The 21419-nt window shown below is 42.1% G+C and overlaps 1 protein-coding gene across 3 annotated transcripts in view; it reads left to right on the top strand.

Annotated features, from left to right (window-relative positions):
- Positions 1-21098, top strand: part of CFAP91 (cilia and flagella associated protein 91) — a 32816-nt gene extending 11718 nt beyond the window's left edge. Inside the window, exons 11-18 of one of the 3 annotated variants that reach the window (XM_065642501.1) lie at positions 4910-5026; positions 8052-8123; positions 9658-9804; positions 12864-13085; positions 14350-14498; positions 15708-15799; positions 18950-19257; positions 20072-21098. In XM_065642501.1, coding sequence (XP_065498573.1) covers positions 4910-5026; positions 8052-8123; positions 9658-9804; positions 12864-13085; positions 14350-14498; positions 15708-15799; positions 18950-19239 — 1089 coding nt within the window. In that variant the 3' untranslated portion in view covers positions 19240-19257; positions 20072-21098. Of the gene's footprint in view, positions 1-4909; positions 5027-8051; positions 8124-9657; positions 9805-12863; positions 13086-14349; positions 14499-15707; positions 15800-18949 lie in introns of all 3 variants that reach the window. The other 2 variants (XM_065642492.1, XM_065642483.1) reach the window with 2 other exon arrangements.
- Positions 21099-21419: the final 321 nt, after the last annotated feature.

Genomic DNA, 21419 nt, shown 5'->3' with positions numbered 1-21419 from the left:
ACATAATCACTGCAGTTTTAGAGAAGACGCAGCACTATTGAAGGGGTTTGAGTTTGAGTGCTTCTTGCATAAAATTCAAGTAGTGACTATTTATAATCTAGGTCACAACATGGTTCTCATAGGCAGCAGAATGTTAGCCCAAGCTTTCAGAGCTGAATTCCAGTTGTAGCAATTGTATGCTGTTTGTTCAAAATACCTCTCATGGTTTGAAACACGACAGTGGCGTGTCTAAACTGTAGTCACGGGGAGGAAGAATGCCCTAATACTGTCTGCTCACACAATAATGTCTCTTCAAAGAAAAATTGGTGTCCAAAGAGAGATGGAATGCTGAGCAAAAGCAGACAATTCTGCATGTTTTATTTCTTAAATCAGGGTAGATCACTTGGTCTACATTGATTTATACCAACTGAGGGGCTAACTTAACTGATAAAACCATAAAAAGGCAAAATGTTTATTCTTCTAAAATCACAAAGCATTTTCTTTGCAGGAAAAGATGGTAAATTTACTATGCAAAATTTAACTGCTTCTTCTAGATATACAGAAGTAGACACCAGACTGGTTGCTCCAGAGAAGCAGAAAGTACTGACCCTGTTAAACACTCAGACTGCCTCAGCCACTGTCAGATTTAAACAAACTTTCTGTTCAGAGCAACAAGAAATTGCTGCCCTAATTAGCACTTGGGCTCTGTGGTGCTGTTACTGGTCACTTCTGCCATCAGAGGCTTCTGCTTTTTAAGTTTAGTGGCTACAGCGTATTCTGGCTTAGCAGGGCCTCTCTGACAGGTCCACCTCATAAGCTGCTGCAGCTGTCAAGAACAGGGCAGTAAAGGGTGCAGAGTACTTGGATTAACAGAATTTAGCACTTGAGAGGACAGCTGTCTGACCACTTGGCATAAGCAGTCCCGATCGTGCCAACAACCTCCGTCACACGCAGTATGAAAGAGGTTTCAAAGCAGGCAATTGGGGATCATCTTAGAAGGGCACTGTGTTGCTTTGCATTATTTCTATAGCTGAGCAGCGAGAGCAGTTTGCTTTTTAAAAGCCTCTTCTCAGTGCTGTCCTAGCACACTTAGTTTATAAATTTTCTCCCGTAATCCTAGAAATAAAAGCGAACTCCAGAAAATTCCGAGAGCACACAGTGATCTAGCTCTAGAATGAGTTCCTTTAATTTTCTCTGGATAATCTGTGGAAAGAGGTGGCAAATAGAGGAGTAATGCTAGATTTTGGCTCAGAAGTAATTAATTTCAATAGAGGAAATTTCCAAGGCTTGCTTCTCTGGCCAAACAAGTGGCAAGGTGGACTAGTCCTCCTCATTATGTACCTCTTGGTTTGCCATATTGAAGGTTTTCCTAAGTTTAGAGCTTGTAAGAAGGGATAAGCAATTATCCAAGGAACTACAAAAAGGATCCATGTCCTCTTGAGAATAAGATAAGCTTCTTCCAGACTTGAAAGTAAGCCAAAAATAAGTGATTTTAGAAGCAGACTTTTTGAGGACCATCCAGAAACATTTTGCAGGAGTGTTACATACACTCGGTATTCTTTGAATAATTCTATAAAACAAGGGAACATGGCACAAACAGGAGTGACGCAGGATTTACAGTAAAAACAACCATCTGTATCTTAAGCCAGATCCGTAAAAGGACAAGGAAAGCTAGTTCCTAGCCAGCGCAGATGACAGTACTTTAAGGAACGTGAGACATTATATAGCCAGCCTTGTGTGAAAATCCAAGCCATTAAGGAGATAGCATACCCATACAGCTAATTATTATAGGAAAGAAATGCAACTACGTAACTGAATACGCCAAGGAACAGAGGAGCTGCTAGAAGAAATCCCAGGGCAGAACAATGCGTGACTTTAGGCTGGCCCTGTATGCTCTGGTGACTCAAGAGGGGTGAACTGTCAGGTAGTTTCGAAGTTCCAGATCAAGATGATGTCAGGATAAAGAATCTCTCGCCTCAGCACTAAATGCAACTCTCATCATGTGTGTTTACCTCTCTCCAGTTGCTGGAAGGAGGGGGAGAAATAAGGGGGCCAAGAATGTCTCCGGAGAAAATCTCTGCCAACTTCAAAGCGTAGGAAAACCTGTTCAAGCAGATATTGCATCAAGAACAGATCTCCAACACAGTTTTGGTTGGCTCAGGCTCAGGCAAGCTCTAAGAGTTATTACGTCAGCCGTGATCAGCCACAATGCCGCAGCCATGCTGCATTGCAAAGTAGGTAGTCAGTCTATCCTTGATGTTCTCACCTTCATTTGTGGACAAAAAGGAAGAAAGAGACACATGACTGTGTACTCTGTGCTGTACCTGAAAAGAAAATATACTTAGTGTCTTGTGAAAAGGAGAGGATCACAGAGAAGATAAGGAAGGAATCTAAAGAATGATTTCTTCGAATGGAGACTTGTTTCTCAAGCCACTATCCTGTCAAGAGCTCTGCTTCTGTCAGAAACCACCAAATAAGCTAAAGTGTATGGCCAAAAGCGTGGGTGCCATTTGCTGTTCACTGCATTTGCCAGGAAAATGGAGATGAATTGAATGGTCCTTCACTGTTTAATCCAACCAGATTATACCATGACTCTGAATCTACTACCTGAGAAAAGTAGTGTAGTCTGTCTCAGAAAAATTAGAGTGTGATATGTAGGCAGTAATATTTGAAGTATGTTGTTCAGAAATTTAGCACTTTTTTCTTTTTAAAGAAAGTATTTTACAGTAATTCTTGGGCCTTGGTCTCCCTATTTTGAAAAATGGTAACTTTTAAAGTTAGGCAGAACCAGTTAATGCAAAAAACATATTTTCTTTTTCTTTTCTTACATTAAAGTCTTAACTTAAAACCTCAGATTAGAGAAAGCAAATGGTGGTTTTGACTTAGTAAAGATAGCAAAGCAGGCACTAGACTGTGCTGACATGAAAACATAAAACCACTTCTGGGAACTGCAATATTTCTCAGATCTACAGTAATAAGAATTCCTTCTTGTCAGAAGTGCTTGTAGATTTTTCTGTCTTTAAAAGTTGGTATTCTGGTTGTATTTTGTTATTCTGGTTAGCGAGAAATATTTTTAGAGGCTAAGATTTTATTAGAAAAATTCTAACAAATGCAACATTATACTAATAAACATAGGAGCCATTGTTTTCAAAATAATCACAGTTATAGCACCTTTTTTCTTTCAATTCCCCCCCCATGATGCAAAACATGTTATAAATCATAGCAAGCGCTGTTCTAATCTTCATGCCAGAGAGCTCTAAGGTCATCAAATACAAGAAACAGTTCAGAAAATCTCTCAACATTTTTGAGCTACAGCCATTTCATGTGGCTTATAAGCAGTTTGTATGCTTTGGTTCTTGCATTATTGACATGGTTCATTTGAGAAGATTTCAATAATAAAGCATTTTATCCCTTCCACCTAGAAGTCTCTTTCCTTTTCTGGAGCAATTAACTATGCTGTCCCGAAAGGTCAGATCCAATGTGCAAGAAGAGTTTTGCACAAAGACCTCTGGAGTTCCAAAACTTAACTAACTTCACAATTAAATTCTGTGCAAGTGCCATCAGTTTCCTGTTACTAGAGAGAGAAATTCAGCATGGGATTTTTTTCTTGAGTTTTCCTTTGGTTTACCTCCCTAGTGAAATAATGTATTTGAACATTTGGAAGAGAAAGAGTAGAAAGAGAAAAAGGCACACTTTTCCTTGCTGGAATATGTCTGCTCTTTCAGTAATAAAGACTACAGATCCAACCCATACAGTCATAGGATTATAATTTTGAAGGAGCTCTAAATGTACGTACTCTCTTCCCTTTTCTTTGTGATGTCCTACAGCAGGCAAGTGTTCCCGTGCAGTTGGAAATGATTATCTGAATATCTTGTTCTAAGTAGCTTGCAGTGGGAAGTTGACAGGACTTCAACTCTCTAAGCAGTTCAAAAATGTCTTGAAAGAGTTGAGGCCATGGTGGCATTTCCACTCCTAGCATGCTTTGGCTGACAAGGTTTGGCATCTGCCACAAAGCAGCTGCAAGCAAGATAAAACCCACTCTTAAAGGGCTTGTGGATTTTCTTGGTAGAAGGAATTTTTCAGGCAAATTAGTTTCCCTTTTGCCCTTAGTTCACTGTACAGTTGCTGCGAGTGCCACTGGGCAGTTGTAGATGAGTAGAGATGGGTTCCAAAACGTGTTTTGCAAGGAAGAGGTCCTGGGTCATTCGGTTCAACCCTGCGCAGTTAAGGCATATCATACAAAGACATTTCACCGAGAAAGGGCCACAGAAAAGGTGACCCCTTCATAAAATCTCCTGACTGCATAAAATTTCTAACTCACAGTAACAAGCATTATACCTATAGCTAGTTATAGCCATTCTGTAGTGACATGTAAACTGTAATTAAATTGTGATATTCCTACCCATTTTTCGTGTTTTGAAAGAATCTTACCTCTATTGTATAGAAAAATGATTAATGTTTTTGTCATTGCATAAGGAAGTAACACACACAACTGAGTCTGCTTGCATATGGGTCAGTGTTTAATTGGTCCAATGAGATTCCTATTTTAAAATGAAAACAATAACTCTGAAATATGTTTTTATTTAAGAATGTATTAGATCAGAGATTAAGTTCATACCAATTTTAGATTAATTTTAGGTTACTCATCCTATATGATTGCTCATGACTTAATTGTAAACATAGGAAAATAACTCTTGCTTCCTTCTTACATATGATTTTGAAGTTCCCATCAGTATCTTCTGACCAACCAATAGCCTCGTCTACTGACCACGTTCATTTTTTTAGTTGATGTGCAATAAGAAATAGAAGCCACAAGCCTGCAAAATGCAAAATAATTTCAGCTCCCTGTAGTCCCTCAGCATCTAGAAGACTGGACTTACAGTGTTGTTCTATCTAGCCCAGTTCTGATTAAATTGTATGTCTGTTCCAGGCACTACTGGAGAAGAAGAATAAAGTCAAGGAGCCAAAGAAGCCCCTCCGTTTCCTTGAAAAAGTAGAAAAGCCCGTTCCTCGGCCACCCACTCCAATCCTGCAAAACCCATCAATTGTAAGTAGTCTGGTTTTAGCACTTTTTTTTTCTTTCCTGTTGTTCCCTGATTGTTTCCTACACGTTGTTAAAGGAATGCCTAGAGAAGGAAAGAAGTGTATTCATGTTAGAAATAGCCATCACTATTTCTTAAGGCTCTCTTAGTTTATCTTTATTCTATAACGATACTAGCAACCAAAGAATTGCAAATCTTTTACAATATCCATTGGCCAAATCCTTAACTAAACTTTATTTTATAGAGACATAAGTTATTAGACATGTTATTCCCCTGTTCTTGGGGAACAAAAAGGCAGAATCATTTTGCTGTTGTTATTATTCAGTGTCTTCCACCCTTCTGATCTTACAACATGATCATAATCCAGCAGAGCAATAAAGTTTAGTTCCACTGAAGTCAGTGAGACTTTGGGTGCTTAGCACTGAGCATGCACTTCATTAGTTTGCTGGAGTGAAGCTCTTGTCATCATGCAGGATGCAGTCTTTAATGAGCATGCTCCAGTTCACAGAAAATGATTCTTCTGCAGAGACTGAAATAGCAGTAATGATGTGTCATGGGGGATGTGATATGCTGTAGGAAAAAACGACTTTTCAGGGGAGCTGCAGCTTTTTTTTCTTTCTTGAAATAACACACTTAAGAGGTGGTTGCCCCAGTGGATTGCTTTGTCTGCTTATTAACAGCATTTTCATGATGTAAGTATCAGACACAGTTACCTTTTAAACTTGTGAATTTAAGAGAGTCACACAACCATGAAAGTGAGACAGAGCAAGTCTTATTAGATCATCCATGCTGTCTTCCTTTATGCAGTGTGATGTCCTATGTTTCATAGTCTATTTTAAGATGACTGAAATGAGAATATCTCCATGGGAAGAGCTTTCCACAGTTTTTCTGACTCCTAGGTGTATTGCAGTGATAGATTTAACCTATTTAGATTTACTAGTTTAGCAGATTTTTATGTATTTTCAGGTAACATGGAAAGAAATCAGAAAGATTTATTCCCCAGTTGTAGTTGTTCTTGAGTGTGTTTACAGATTTTAGGGGTTTTTTTTAAGGAGTTCCAATACAATAGAATTCCACCTAAATGAATTCTGTCAACATTGGGTTTATTTTCAAGTATCTGTATGTGTGAACCCATAAAGGAGTGGTGCTCCCCCGTGAAGTTCTGTCTGTAAAATCAGGCCACTTCAGCCACTGAAGAGCAGCACTCTGAGCAGCATCTCCTGCCTTGCAGTATCCAAGTAAGGTTTCTCCCACCAGCTGGCTGCAAGGAGCACTGAAGGCAAAGCTCCTCTTTGTTGTTTATGTTTCTCTTCCTGCCATACACAGATACAAATACCAACTGCTAAGTGCACCAGCCTCTTCCCGCTGGTGTTGAGGATCTCAAAAGGAAAGTATGCCAGAGTGACAGGCTGGTGACATGGACCACAAGGGATATAAAAGAAAGTGGAGAGAACAGAGGCATGACTGCAGATTTCTTCAGCTCCTCTTCCCCAGTCATTTCTTATGCACTCACTAGCCACAAGTTCACAGAGTGCCTCTGAATTCCTTCGCTGGTTTATCACTTTCTCCCAGACAGTTCTAGGTTTCAGCCTGCTCTTAGAGACTTCTATATCCTTAATCCCTTTTTTTCTTTGTTTCTTTTCCTGCAGGGCACGATAGGCTTTCCATCTCCCCTCACTCTTCCCTACTGGTCTGTAGCAGGCAGATGGAGAAGCTGATGATTACCTTTGCTAGGGCATCATTTGTGGCACTGAACAATACAAGTACACAAAATTGCATCCCACAAATTTTTGAACCAAATCTTATTTTAAATCAAACCAAGCAGTTTGGCCTACCTGTCCAGCGTATGTGCCATCTCCATTTCCAAAACTCTAACCTGAGTTTCACATTGGAGCCAGGTGATGTTATACAGTTTACCTCTCTAACTGGAAATTTATCCTCTCTTTCCAGAGAAAAAGAATATACCAAACCATAAGGCAGTTCTTTGCCTAGTTCTGCTTTACTCCTCCTGGGTAGTGGTGTGGCAATGCAGGAATACTTCCTTTTGCTTTTGCAAAACTTAATCTGCAACACCTAAGAAAAAATGGATACTAAGATTCAAGCCCACACCACTTCTCTCATCCCACGCTCTTCCCTGTTTTTCTGGCACTTCTAAAATACCACATTCCAATGCAGACCTCATAGGCTCTTTATTAAAAAAACTTCCTTGCAATTTTTAGATTTCTTTTTATCTTTCCTAGGCACCCAGTGGGCTTTTTCCTTCTGCTACTGTCAGTGCCAGACTACAAGACCCCTCAGCAAGAAAAAGTGCTGCCAGTTGTGCTTCCTCTGGTTAAAATAAGCCTTCTTCTCCTATGGTCACGTTCCTGTTCTCACTACACTACATCATTCTTCCATGTTGGTTTCAGTGACACAATGCTAGGCCAGTAAAGTTCTCAAAGAAACAGGCCACAATATAATGTAATTTATTTTTCTTCCAAACTATCACTTTCTGAGTCTTAAATTTATTGAGTTACTCTGATAAAGGCCACCACTGGAACAAATATTAAAAGAAAAATTGTATAGGTTCCCTTCTAATTTAATCCCTTTATTTATGGTTAACAGCTCTCTTGCACCTCCTTCAATAATAATTCTTTCCCCTTAGTGTCTTGACCTGTTAAATTCATGTAGCTGATGCTCATTTTGCAAACTCAGTTTCAATCAGGCTACAAATAGTGCTTCTAATGCATACAGTAATTTTCTGCGTCAACATATCCTTACCATTAGGTACTCCTCTCTAAAGACCTTCTAAAATCTCAAATAGAATCTAATTATACAGCCTTTCTCCCCCATTTATCGTAAAACATGGAAGTATGTATTATTCTGACTCACCTTCCCTTCCCTAGAAATTAGAAGAATGGTGTTCAGAAACAACTGAGAAAAAGCTTGATATGAGTTAGACTTTTTGATAGTCAGATGGACAATCTCTAGAAATCTCAGTCTCCGAAGAATTAATTAATTATTGTGTGGATATTTGTTGTGTTCTGGCAGGAGGAAGAGGAAATTGAACTGGCAGTGATCTGTCTGCAGAAGTTGCTTCGAGGCAGGGCTATCCAGAACATGGTATTTTGTATCTCTTTATTTATGTCTGTCTTTAGCATAACTGGGATGATTGAACGTGTGTTTGCAATCTCTCTTCCATAGTACTAATCAAGGGTAATGAGGATTCTGCAACATATCCTCCTGTATGTTATTTGAAGTCCTTCAAGGCTGAAGTTGTTGCTCTTCAGCCCAGATTTCTTACAGGAACTTCTAGGTTCCTACACATGTCTGTGAATGTCTCCCTGTTCCTGCTGGCCCCTACACTCGGTTGTTTAATTAGACGTTTCATACCAAATTACTCAAATGGCAAATTCTAGAATAGATCTGGACCACGAATACATTTTACCTTGATTATGCCAAGATCCCAAGCATAAGAAACTTCCCACATCCCAGCAGGGCAGCTTGTATTTCATACCATCTTTCCAGTTTCCTGTGATGGTGAGCTAAACCTTCGATTAGGACCAGTTGAAGCATAACATTACTTCCAGCAGCTACGGGACCCATCGTTCTGCTTTCAGTGAAGTCAAAGTGGGTCTAGGTAAAAATCAATTGAGTAGCCATGCCTTGTGGGCTTTATATTAAGCAAGTCTGTCACTTTTGATCAGACCAGTCTAGAGGATTTGTTTTCATGCCTGCTTCTGCTTTCTGGATCATTGGTATTCTCTCACACTAATTGTTTAATGTTTGTGAAGTATTCCCATGTTGGACCCTGACATGAGCTTTAGTGAACAATACAATACTGTGAAAGTGGCTTGAGGTGAAATACAGACTTCCCAAGTCTTCTCCACATCTGTGGTGATCTATGAGAAAGAAGTTTTATGCTATTGCAGGACTGTTGACTTTCACACCATGAAGTGTCCCATCATTTTTAGGACTTTCCTTCCAGCTACTGAGGGATCAGAAACATCTGACTCAGTTGGACAATGATGTAAGCAGGGTTGAGTGATCCTGTGTTGCTCCTGGAAATCCTGTTGGAAGATGGGGGGAATGAAAAGAAGATGGTTTCAGGCAAGGGGTGGGCCACCACCCCATAACAGGGACAGCACCAGTTTCAACAACCTCTCCACCAATTTATTGTTTTGAGCTGTTGCTGAACTCCCTCAAAATGAAGGTCAGAGAACAGCAGATGTTGAAACAGGAGACATCTAACCTAGGACTGAGGAAAAGGGGCAATGCTCACACTGGGAAGCTTTGACAGAAAACATCCAGAATGATGTTTCCCTCTTTGCTGGACGTTGATGTTGCTGTTCTGCATTCCAGTGGTTTGAGTTCTGGGTGAAGCCAAACAGAATTTAAGAAAAAAAAAAAGCAATGGATCACCTATACTCCACAGCGGAAGGTGGCAGCTTTCATCTTCCATGCAGAAGGGTTTAGGTAAGAGTTACCTGACAGCAGTAGTATTTGCCTAAATGTGGCCACAAATTTCTTACAGAGAACTAGGTCTTGGAAACAGTTGACCCTGCAACTTGGAAAAAAAAAAGGTGTGCTCTGCTGGAAAACATATTGATCTATGTTCTACATTTAATATGCTTAATCCTTTAACTTTATTTTAAAGATGTTTGAAGAGAAGGAGAAGCAGGTGGAGCTGATCCAAGAGCTGCGCACCACTCACGCACTCCAGGAGGATGGACAGCTGCTTTTGAAGGCAGAGGAGAAAAATATACTGGCCCTAAAGCAACAGCATGACATGAAAATGCACAAGGTTTGCCTATATAGATGGGAAGGCTGATTCACGACACTGTCTTGACCGGACACTCTGTGCTCGCAGTGCCACCAACACTTTCACATTTGAATTTCTTTATGTTTTCTATTATCCACAGCACAGAAAGGACCTCAAGTAACAAAAATGCTCGCATAGCACAGGCCAAGCATTGAATGCCTGAGGAGCTAAAATTGCTCTCACTGCTCTGGGGGCTCTGGGGAATGTCAGAAACAGACTGAGCCACCCTGACCACAGCTGCTACCCAGGCCACTCTTGCTTTGTTTGCAGACAGAGCACTTATTTATATTTACAGGGCTTTGAACAAACTGCATTGTCAGACAAATCTCAGTTTTCCCACATTTCAATCCATTTGACTGGTGCTGTGACCTGGCACCACAATACATGCTTGTCACTCACATCTGTCAGATGTTTTGCTGCTCTGTCATTTCCCTGTTCTTTTTCTACCTTGGTACCCTCTCAGACTCCTCCTCAGGCATAAAGCATTGCAAATGAAGCCAAAGTAGCCTTACGTAGTAACTCTTGCTGGGCTCAAGACTTCTAGGACTTTAGCGATGGCTTCGCATTGTTGTACTTTCCACTGTTATGGAAAGCAGATAAATTTTGGGCTCAAAGCTCTGCCAAGGATCTAGTGAGAGCTTGGGATGCAAATTCCCATCCTATTTCCTTGCAGGGCCACAGTCTTCCAGAGCAAAGTGAATCAAATGGCAGATGTTGGTCTGAAATGGATCATAAAGAAATTTTGCCCAGACTTCACTGCGTCTCAGATATACAGTATTTCCCAGATTCCTGCAGATTTTCCTACTGTTTCTACTACTCTCCTGTTTTTCCAGTGACCAGCTGTGAGGCAGTTCTGCAGGTTCCAGATTGTGACAGCAGTTGGCTGGCCTGGCAGATATGAAGCCAGACCACGGCTTCCCACTGGGTGGGCAGCAAGAAAATTTCCCCACAGATCTCAGTAAAAATTGAACCAGGTGACTGTGTATTACTGTCTATCATTTCCAGATGCTCCCTCATACACAGGGAGCCCAGGTGTGGAATGCAGGAATACTAAATTTTTCTACTGAGGAATTAAGAGAAAAAAGCCTTAGGCATTAGGAACTTGAAGTACTCCTTCTCTTCTGGAAGCTTGGGTGGGAGCGAAGAAGAGGGCAGTTCAGACACCATAATGACATTCATAGAGAAGGAGAGCAAGCAAATGGTAAAGACACTGACCTCTGATCTTGGAATTTCCTTTAGGGAGAGCCACTATCCCCCTCTGCTGGTATCTCCTCTACCCTTGCATTTTTTTTACTCTCTTTCTGAAGGCACACAGCACAAGGCTCAGGTCTCCAAACATTTTGAACTTTAAAACTCTGGAATGCATATGCATGAGTTTTCTCTGTGTGTTGCTGTTTCAGAAAGTCACTGATGACTCAGAGTTCTTTAGTTTTCAGCAGTCACAGTTTTGTTTGGGTTTTTGAGCTTTCTATTATAAATATTTGTCAAGAAATGCTTTCTGCAGAAAGAAGATGGAAATTCCAGATAAAATGGTAAGAGATGAGAGGCTGAAAATTTCCAACCTGATATGCAACAAAAGTCTAAGACAATAGTGTTTCTGGGTTGTTTTCCTCCATTTCACACTGGTTTTAGACACAGCACCTGGAGCAATAAAGAGAAGGCAGCATGTTAGTTCCATGTTATCCCTCCCTGTGGGCTGCTGCAGTTACTGCAGTGCGGGCCTCCATCTTAAACACCCGTGGGCTGAGCACTGTCGCTTCTAGGTGTGTGCAACACTGACGGTCCGGCTTTGAAATGCTGCATGAGCAAATGGCACGGCAGTATAAGCAAGCTGATTTATTACTACTTGTCTAGGATGTTTCAGTTCCATTTCGAGTTTTATGTTCAGGTCTACTCTGTTATCGCTTGTTTATTCCAACAGAGACACAACATCGCGGCCAGCTCCAGACATTCCCTCCTGCCAAGGACTGTGTCTTCATAGTCCATACTGGAGATGATGAGCTTACCATAGATCTTGACCCTTTCTGAAGTGCAGTCACACGTAACCAGCCCATAAAACATGACGTACTTGGAGCAGGGAGTGAATGGCACAGTAACACCGAACACCTGGAATCTTGTCTCAGCTCTGTCGCACGCTCTCTGGTTTTCCATAAACTGGAATTTTGAGGTCTCGTTTGCACTTCTGCAAACTCATATTAATTACTGTTGATTTGAATTTGCTAGCAGTTAGTAACTTGTACAGTTTTATGTATTATTACCTAAATTACTAAATACTCCAGTATTATTACCTAAAACTGTAGGGAGTTATGGTTGCTTTATTACCTCAGCAAGTTATATGCCTTTGGTTGCATCATGAATGTTCTACCAAAAATTTACCATTTCACTGAGGTGGTTTTGAACTGCAACAGACATTTCATATCCTCAGGAGAGGATAGAAGTATGGCTGTACTCACAAGTGCAGTCTCCTAAACCTTTACTCAAGCTTCCTATTAATAAAGATTGAGGGTTTACTTTCCAAATGCTAGATAGAAACTTCATTTGCAACTTTGGATCCAGATTTTCTGTTCTGGTCTAGCTAAGCTTAGCACAGAAAGATGGAGGGTATGCAGCTACTTCATCGTCACTTTTGTAGCTCCCCTTTCTTGGTCAGGGCGCAGATGGCCTCAGCAGCTATTCTGATTATACTCACAGCCACAAAGGCAGTTCATAATAGCCCAAATACAGCATGTCTAGTGCTTTATCTCCTCCCACCCACCCAAGCATAGGGGCTGCTTGTCCCAGTGTAACGGCATGGGGACTGTTCCTGCACTGACTAGTTTTGCCATCTTTTAGTCTCTTGATGCCATCAGAACCTGTATATAGGAACATTACATTATGCAGAATCCAGGCCATTGCATGTAAAATGAGAAGGCAGGAGTCCTGGGGTCGTCCCATGGCTGGCCCGAGTGGCAGAGCTTTTTCACATGCCTGTGGTAGTCCTGGGACTTTGAACAACATTCCTGGGGTTCGTAACACAATTCTTTGCATTTTTTATTTTAAAGCTGTCATCTGTGGAAAACCACTTGGCCAGGGAAGAAGGAAGGGTATTGGCGAACATGCTGGATTTCCTGTCCAAAGAGCTGTTGAGGCTGCAAGAAGAACGGAGGATCCACGCTTTCGTCATGCTGGCTGAGAGGCAGAGGCGGATGCGGGAAGCGGAGGAGAGCGGACGTCGTCAAGTGGAAGAGAGACGACGTCAGGAAGAAGATGAGCTTTTCAAACGGGCAAGAGAGGGAGACTGGTGGGACTGTGGGTAGTTTGTAGGAACTGCCTCCTTGTGGGAAGGCCCAGATAGAAGGGAGGTGCTTCAGCTCTGACTTTGGTGATGGCTAGTTTTAAAATTGACGGGAAAGGCTTAGGGAAGGGAGAGTGATTCCTTCCTGAAAGGGTCATGCCCATTAAAATAAGGATGATGTGAATACCTTTACAGACAGTCCCGTCAGGCATGTCATTAACAGATTTCTAAATTTCTACAAAAAACACCTATGGAGAACAGATGTACATAGATAATCTTTCAGAATAAAGTTTTGTCAGCACTTGGTCTGTCCAGTAGACTATTAGGTGCTCTCCCAGGAAGGATGCCTTTAAACAAGGCTTTAGAAAGATTTTGTCCCCCCCCAAAAGTGATAACAAGAGGTACAAAAATTATTTTTAAATAATGATAATGGATAACATAACCTTGAAATCCAGAAAAAAAATCCCTGAATTACGATGTTCCATAAATATTCTATAGTCCTATTCCTATTCCCTAGCTCCTGACTGCATGAAGCATAGTCCTCCCAGTTGAAAGGAATGAGTGGGAGCCTAATTGACTAAACCAATAATTTTCAGGCTTTGTGGGAGGAGGTTCGTACCAAGAGAGTCTGGCATCATGTTTATTTTTCTTTTAATTTTAGCATCTCTTTTCTGCACCTCTGAGTGGGAAGCAAAGAGGGTCAGAGTGCCATAGACTTATGCCCTTCAGATAAGCAGAAGGAAAACAACCCTTTCTAGAATCTGTGCTCTACAACCATTATAAGGAAACCAATAATTTTATCTTGGTTTTATTCATGTTAGTTTGGCTTGATGGAACCTTTTCCTTCACGATTTGCTTGAATGAAAGCTGATTAATTTACTCAATACTAATGATTATTATTTAGCAGTTGTTGCTCAGGGGACCATGAGAACTGAGGAAGCAACTGCCATTGCATTCACAGAGCTAACCTGCTGCAGCAGAATTGGATCTGCGGATAAGTTTTTCTTCCACCGTTGGTTCTTTCCTGCACTTGTTTCTGTTCAATTAGTTCTCAGAAAGAATTATTAGAAAGTAAATTGTTAACACAAGTTATTTTTCCCAGAAATCGTCTCTGAAACCCAAACTCAGGCTGGCCTGCCTGAAATAAAAAGTCTGGTGAAAATCTGTTTTTCTTGCTGCTTTGGAAATCTGCTTCCACCATGCTCCTGGCACAGCAATAAGTGAAGGAACAATCTCTTGGTGTTTTGTTCCAGGTGGTGAAAGTGCACCAGAGCACTGTTGACTCCTACTTGGAGGACATTATCCTGAATAGCATGGAGAACATAGCTGAAGAACAAGCCAGGGAAGAGGTTCAGAGAATGGCTGTAGAAATCAATGACATTGCTTACGAAATGGAAAGTCGGTACGTTATTAAGTGGCACATTAGAGGCTGTTTACAGCAGTTTAGAACCTGCCTGACCATCTGCATCTGTGGTTATGTGTATAATCTAAGACATGGGAAGGGCAGAGCAATAGTGTTCAAGATCACTTCGTTAATGTGACTGCTGTATGGGAACCGCACTGTTACTACCTGGGACACATATAAATCCATCAGAGCCTTGTTTCTATACAGCATGTGCCAGATTCCCTTTGCAAATCACTTGTGGGATCTGTGAATCACTCTTTTTAGATTTCTCCACGCCAATGTGATGCTGTGACTGAGCTTTAAGTGAATCCAGGAACTGCCTCAAGCAATACCCATTCATACTGGTCTTTTCATTTATTTACACTACTACAGAAAATCTGGTTGAAAGAGATGCTAAAAGATACAGCAGCCTTTCATTCTGGGGTGGCTGTTCTTTAAGAAGCTGCCAATTTCCATGGGGGTCAGTCATATTGATGGCTGCCTGACAACGCACTTTGAGTAGAGTTAAGTTGTTGAGAACACCACAGTCTTGTGTTTGGCCGGGACATCAGCAGTGAATACTTTTTAGAACTTGCCAAACCTCCAGTTCGGTTTCTATGCTCTTTTTTTGGAATTGAGCCATAAAAATCCCAATGACACAGTGACTCTCCTATGGTAGAGCAGCTGTGTATTTTGTAACTAGATGAATACAACCAGAATGTTGGAATCCTTGGGGAGAATGAAGCGTAGATAATGCATGCAGCTCCTGGGCCAGTTGGGAACCCACCAAACACTGGCATGGAAAAGAGCATGGGGACCAGCCAAATGCAGAGTCACAAAAGGGAAGAATTTAGCAAACTCAGCAATGGGCCAAAGACTAAATTGACAAACACGCAAATCCTCTGAGGTATCTGCGTGTCTAACTCAGTTTGTCATTAGTGAGAACTGGGCTCCTGAATACCTTTGAGGATAAGGAGTCTAGGGTGATCTTTTCCCTGGAAATGTTGCTTTCCAATGCAGTACTGAACACACTGGCAGTGCAGTGCAAAGGGGAATAGTCACACTGTCACCTATTTGTAGGATAAAGAGAGACCTAGCTGACAGTTACTGCCATGACAATATGCTCCCTTGAAAACAGTGAGAATATTTAAAAGGGAGTCTTGTGTTTGCAGAGGTGATCTGGTAAGAAAACTAAAATACTAATACCACTCTATGTCTGTTCTGTAGTCGAACTCGCCTACAGTCAGAAGAGATTGTAGCAGAGCTGGTTTATGATTTCATGATACCAGAAGCTGAGAAAATGTCTATCAGAGAAAAAGGTAAGGAGTCCAGTAACTTTATTCTCTTTGTGAACTGGTTCACCCTCCTCACGAGCTCACTGAAAGGAAAGATACAGTGTCAAGAGTTGTCTCGGTTCTCTGAGATTCCTCTTTTGCACTTTGCAGGTAGAAAGTTAAGCCCTCTGACCCTTAATCGCCAATTTCTCATGAGCTTTACAATTTTTAAATGGTGGTCTGAATTCAGACCTGATGTAAATTCGGTAAAACTACATGAAAAGAAGCAGCCCATTGCACCCTCAAAAACAAAATGGGAAAAGTCTATAAGTAGCATGGCTGTGAATATGGCAATTTCGAAAAACTGTAGAAGTCTTGAACAGACAGATTACTTAAACATATGCCACATGTGGAAGATTATATGCTTCCCCATCCCAATTGTTTGAGAGCTAGAAGAAAATATCAGGTTTTAGGGCTTGCTGTAGTGGTATCATATTTTAAGTAGATAATCTTGCAGTTGTCAAGGATGCTTCTGTTTAGCCAAAATGGAATAGTGTCTGTCAAAACACAGAGGGGAGGGCCCTGGAAACCTGGGTATTACATTGAGCATCATGAATAAATGGCTGTTCTTAACTGGGATGTTTCCACTGACTAGCACACTCAGAAGACTGTGACTAAACCAGTCACCCATAGAAAGTGGATATAACCTAAGAAATGCGATCGTATCAAAATCAAGTCTGAAGCGGCCCTGGCCACAGTGTACTTCTCTGACTTAAGAACAAAGCCACTTACTTCATTGCTTTTTTTGTTGCTTTGTGAATGAAAACACAAACCCTGCAAACACGTTTTGTGGTCTTCGAATTGTGCAAACTTTTTCTTCCTAGTTTGTGTATTTGTCACAACAACAGTATCTATTCAGCAGCTGGCACTTCTGTATATGCTTAAATCAGCTCCCTTCTCCTTAGCTCTGCTTCTGCAAGCCTGCCAAAGCAGGTGATGTAATTTTAGCCAATGAAGACTGTAGCTTAGGCACTAATGCACACAGGTTAGCCTGCTTCAGAAAGGAGAACAGAAGTAGAAGACCTGGAAATGGCCTGGAATTCTGGGCATACAGAGGTACCATCAAGGAAGAAAATAAGTACTGAGCTTAAATTCAACAGCAGCTTATGAACAAAGCACCTCAGAAGCACTCCCAAGCAAGAAAGGGAAAGAATCTTCAAAATCTGTGATAGCTACAGTGGGTTTGCCTGGAAAGCAGAGTTAACCCAGCCAAAAATTACAGTGGATGCTGGTGGAAGAGCTAGAGGAATAGGTGGTAAAGTACAAGAGCTCCTTCAAATGTGGTCAGGTGAAATTTGCTACAATATTCTTGTGACAGCAGACATCAAATGTGAGGAAGAGACCTGGCTTATACTCTCTTCTGCTGTTGCTGCATGGGGTGGAGGGGACTCCATATGCTTAAGAGATAGCTGAATTCTACCAAATGTACGCTCTGAGGAGCACACCCTGCCACAAACCTCCTGCACAGTGATACCTTCGGGGAAGCAGGATCATTAACTATTCTATGTAAATCCAAAGGAAACAGTGTCAAATAACGGCATGAGATCTCTTGAGCACATCAGTGTATTGCCTTTCTACGGCACCTTTTAAAACTTTCCTTAGAGTGAGCCAGATCATTCATTACAAAACTGTGTTTTAGCAACCTGGCACATGCTTGAGTATCCACCTTTGTTGAAAGTAGCAGGAAGTGAGCTGAGAGAATAGTTGTCTGGTGTGCCAGAGAAGCAAAGCCATTTGTAGAACAGAGATTTGAAGGCCTGCAAGTTCAGTCTTTAACCTACACTTTATCTTCCCCTTAAACATCTCTATTATGCCATTACCTAGTCTTCTCTTTTTTTTTTCTCTCTTTATCTCATTCCTACACATAAAAGCAAGGGTTATCCAATATTGGCTTATCCTGAAACCCCTTTGCACCTCACTTCTGAACCCTCCCTCATTGGAAGTAGAAGTCAATGTGCTGATATGAAAAAAGCTTGCTTTTAAAAGGACAATCGCCACTTTTAGCCCACTTTCTCTTAGATGGAGTTCGCTGTGGATGGAGGAAGTGACGGCATCAATACCAGGAGAGTATTCCCTGTATAGTTGATGCAGTCCATGCTCACAGGATTGAAGCCAAAATGCCTTGGGTACAGAAAACTCTCCTGGAAATTGAGAGCTGGCTGGTGAAAGTCAGCTTTTCAAATGCAAGTGAGATCCCATTGCATTCATTGTCAACAAAATGGACCTGGGAGCTGGATGAACATTAACAGGATGAGTTAGTAACATTGGGTGACAGTCAGTGACAGCATGCAGAGCTGTATGACAGCACGCAAGACACCAGTGGTTCAGATTCACAGTTAAAGTACAGCTCAGCCTTAAACAGACCAAAGAAACAAGGAAGTCTTGGACTTTTGCAGAGAAGTGACATGGTGAAAGCCACAGTTCTTTCCTGCAACATTCCCCACACTCTCCTTGTAAGCATGCAGTATTTCAACTCCCATGATCGTTTACCAGCATCTTAAGTCTAAAGAGAGGAAAAAAAGGGAACAAAGAATAGTGAAAAACAATGAAGAGAATTGTAGGATGAAGCATTTGGCTTGAGTAATTATTTCCCAACAGGTGGGCTGGAAATATATACAAATGAGATTGGATGAAAACTGTAAAATGCAGTAAAGAGCAATCCTGCAGTAGCAAAAGGGAGACGGTAAGGTAGGTGTCTATAATGTGTCTATACTGTCTTCAAGTCTTTGAAATCAGTAAGAGCTTATCAGTGCAGGCAAAATCATAACACAGGAGAGGGCAGATTTCAGCTCCAGTCTTCCAGAGACCTGCTGCAATTAACAGACACCAAAGGGGAAGTTATTTTAAAAACCCAATAACATATCTTGGGCGGCTGTGCCCTAAACGGGAAAGGAAATCACTTTGGCTGTGCTTCCCACTGTGGGGGCTAGTCTTCAAAGTGAAATGCAAAGTTGGTTGCTGCTATTAGGTGGCAGTAGAACACTTTCAGCCAAAGTTAGAAGGGCGTGATTTTTTTTCCTGAGATGGGCTTTTCCACAGCTGCAGGAAGGCTAAAAGCTGTCCCTCCCTTCTCCCCTACAGAGAACACTTTGCTGTACGTTTCCAAGTAAAAGCCTTACCTCTTTTTATGCACAGTGAGGCAGTCCCAAAGAAAACACATCTATGCTGCGCATCAGATCATCCACAGGGGCACAGAGAGGGTAGTGGCTGATCTGGTGCTATCTCGGGAGACATCTGCCAGCAAGACAAAGAGACATCCTCCTGCTGGGACAGCGAGCACTACTTTGAGTGGGACAGCTGCTGGAGCAAGGGATGCTGACAGCACTCGCTCTGCCCCAGTTACACAAGTAGCAGCTAAACTTCTCTGTGAAGAAAGCCCAGGAGAGACGTCAGACGAATCAGACGAGGATCCCATAGCCTCCTAGAGGCAGAAGATAAGCCAGGTGAGTTTCCATACCCCTCTGTGATGTGAACTCGGAGCATGGGTGAGGAGAGGGAAGCACATTATATTTACTTTTTTCAGGGCACGCAGAATGGCAAATCCTCTCTCTCCCTTGGGTTGTTGTCTCTCCTGCTGCCTGCCAGCAATGTTGTTCTGGAACCACTCTGTATATATTTTGATGTGGCAGCCCTGGCTCCCCCGCTTCCCGACTAGCTTTGGACCTCATTAGCTAATTATTAAGAGAAGCTTGAGTGAGAAAGCAGTGTTAGCATTCCTTGTTTGTTTTTCTGGCACAGACCAATGAAGATGTGCACCTTAGCTTTTGATGGTATTTCTTTGCATCAATAACATTAAATGAACAAATATTCCAAAACTGAGAAATTTTGAGTTCAGGCCATACAGAGTCTTTTCTCAAGCACATCCCACCGATTTCCATAGTGGAGTAAAGCAAAGGGTGGCTTCCTGCATTAGCACTGCTATTAATAAAGCATTGAAGTTGAATTAGAACAGTCAGATCTTGCATCATCTTTTCACATAATTAGTCCTTGCATAAAGAAGAGGCACCCTTGGCCTCAGCAGAGTGGTTCCTGCCAACCAGGCGGTGTCTGGCACTAATAACTAAGGCTGGGTGATGGCAGAGTGACACGGCGGGGGCTGATGTAGCTTGTGCAGAGAACCCATTAGCCGGTGCTTATGACTTTTCCAGAAATGTTACTCTTTGGGCTGACCTCTTGCTTTTTATCATCCCAAAGGGGAACAGTTCTGGAAATAATCTGATTTTTCTCAGAACAGCGTTAGTCACTCTGGCTTTCCAGCTCCAGGGGACTATGCAGAAATGATGCTGGCTTTGCCTTGTTTGCAAGCACGGGGGTGCTCCAGCTCAGGATGTCAGGAAGCAGCGGGCTGCAGACAGGCACAGTGCCGCCCGTCAGGGAGCTGTCAGAGACTGGCTCAGCCCTCCAGCACTCACCCATCAAAATTCCTGAGCTCTGTCGGTTTAGCATCTGAAAAGTACATTGACGCCGATACCAACATCAACCGCACCAGCTTTTGGAGGAGCAGGCACAGCCGCACCAACACACCCAAAATGCTTACTCATTGATGCTCTGGCTACAACTTACGCAACAAATAGCAGTATTGGCTCTCGGTGCTAACGTGATTAATGGGCTGATCACTGTGTGCTGCCACCATTTCTCTGTAACTGATAGCCCCTTCTTTGTGCTGGGCTTTGCAGCGTCAGGTATGGTCCAGCTAACTAATCCTGCCCGTAGTGCTGCTCCCTCAAAACACAAAGCAGCAGCTGGTCAAAAATTCAGGCTCATTAGTGCATTCCTGGAAAAATTTTGTGTCGGGTTTCTGTTTTGTGGATTGGGCTGGGGGTAGGGTGGCAGGGAGAAAAGAGAGAGAGGAGAAAAAAAAATTCTGAATACCCCCATATTCCAGTGAGCTGTAAATAAGAACTGGAGAGAGGAAATTTAGAGTCACACCAAGAAACTACAGCTGGTCTCCAGATCACTGAACTGGTGGACACCAGGGGAGTGGTGGGGTCAGGCAGCCTCTGTAAGCATCGCAAAATCTGGCCAAAATCAGAGGTGGGTGATGAACTTTGGTGAGGACTCTGTGAGGATGATCCCGCTAGGGTTAAGGGGCTTGGGAATATTCTCACAGTGTATGTAGCTAGTCAGTAAAAGGGAAGGTAGCAAATGCAAACACACAGAAACACTCCCCACAGCGTGGGAGGAGAAGCTGTGCTCTTTTGCCTCAGGCCACCTTGGACAAATTTAGCCTGGTTGAAAGAGGGGGGGGATAACGTGAATCACTACATCCAATGCAATAAGAGAAACATGGAAAACTTGATGCAGCAGAACAGCAGAACAGGAAGACTGATCCATCGAGGCACTTACTGTATTTCTGAGATGGCATGTTGAAATAAATGTTCTCCTTGTGGCTCATTGTACAATTTGATGTGTTTTTTTTTAATAAAGATCAGAAGTATTCCAACAGGTGTGGGAATGAACGTAGGTTGCAGCGCTCTGGGCTTCTTCGGGAATACAGCCCTTTGCGTGACAACGAGGGGATAGGGGACTCCAGATGCTGTGCACAGGCTGAGCTATAAACGTCTTGGCTTCTGTTGTGATTTAAGGGACATCGTCAGGGTAAAGC

This window comes from Caloenas nicobarica, chromosome 1, assembly GCF_036013445.1.
Source record: "Caloenas nicobarica isolate bCalNic1 chromosome 1, bCalNic1.hap1, whole genome shotgun sequence".
Taxonomy (NCBI): domain Eukaryota; kingdom Metazoa; phylum Chordata; class Aves; order Columbiformes; family Columbidae; genus Caloenas; species Caloenas nicobarica.
This window is presented reverse-complemented; position numbering and strand designations above follow the sequence as displayed.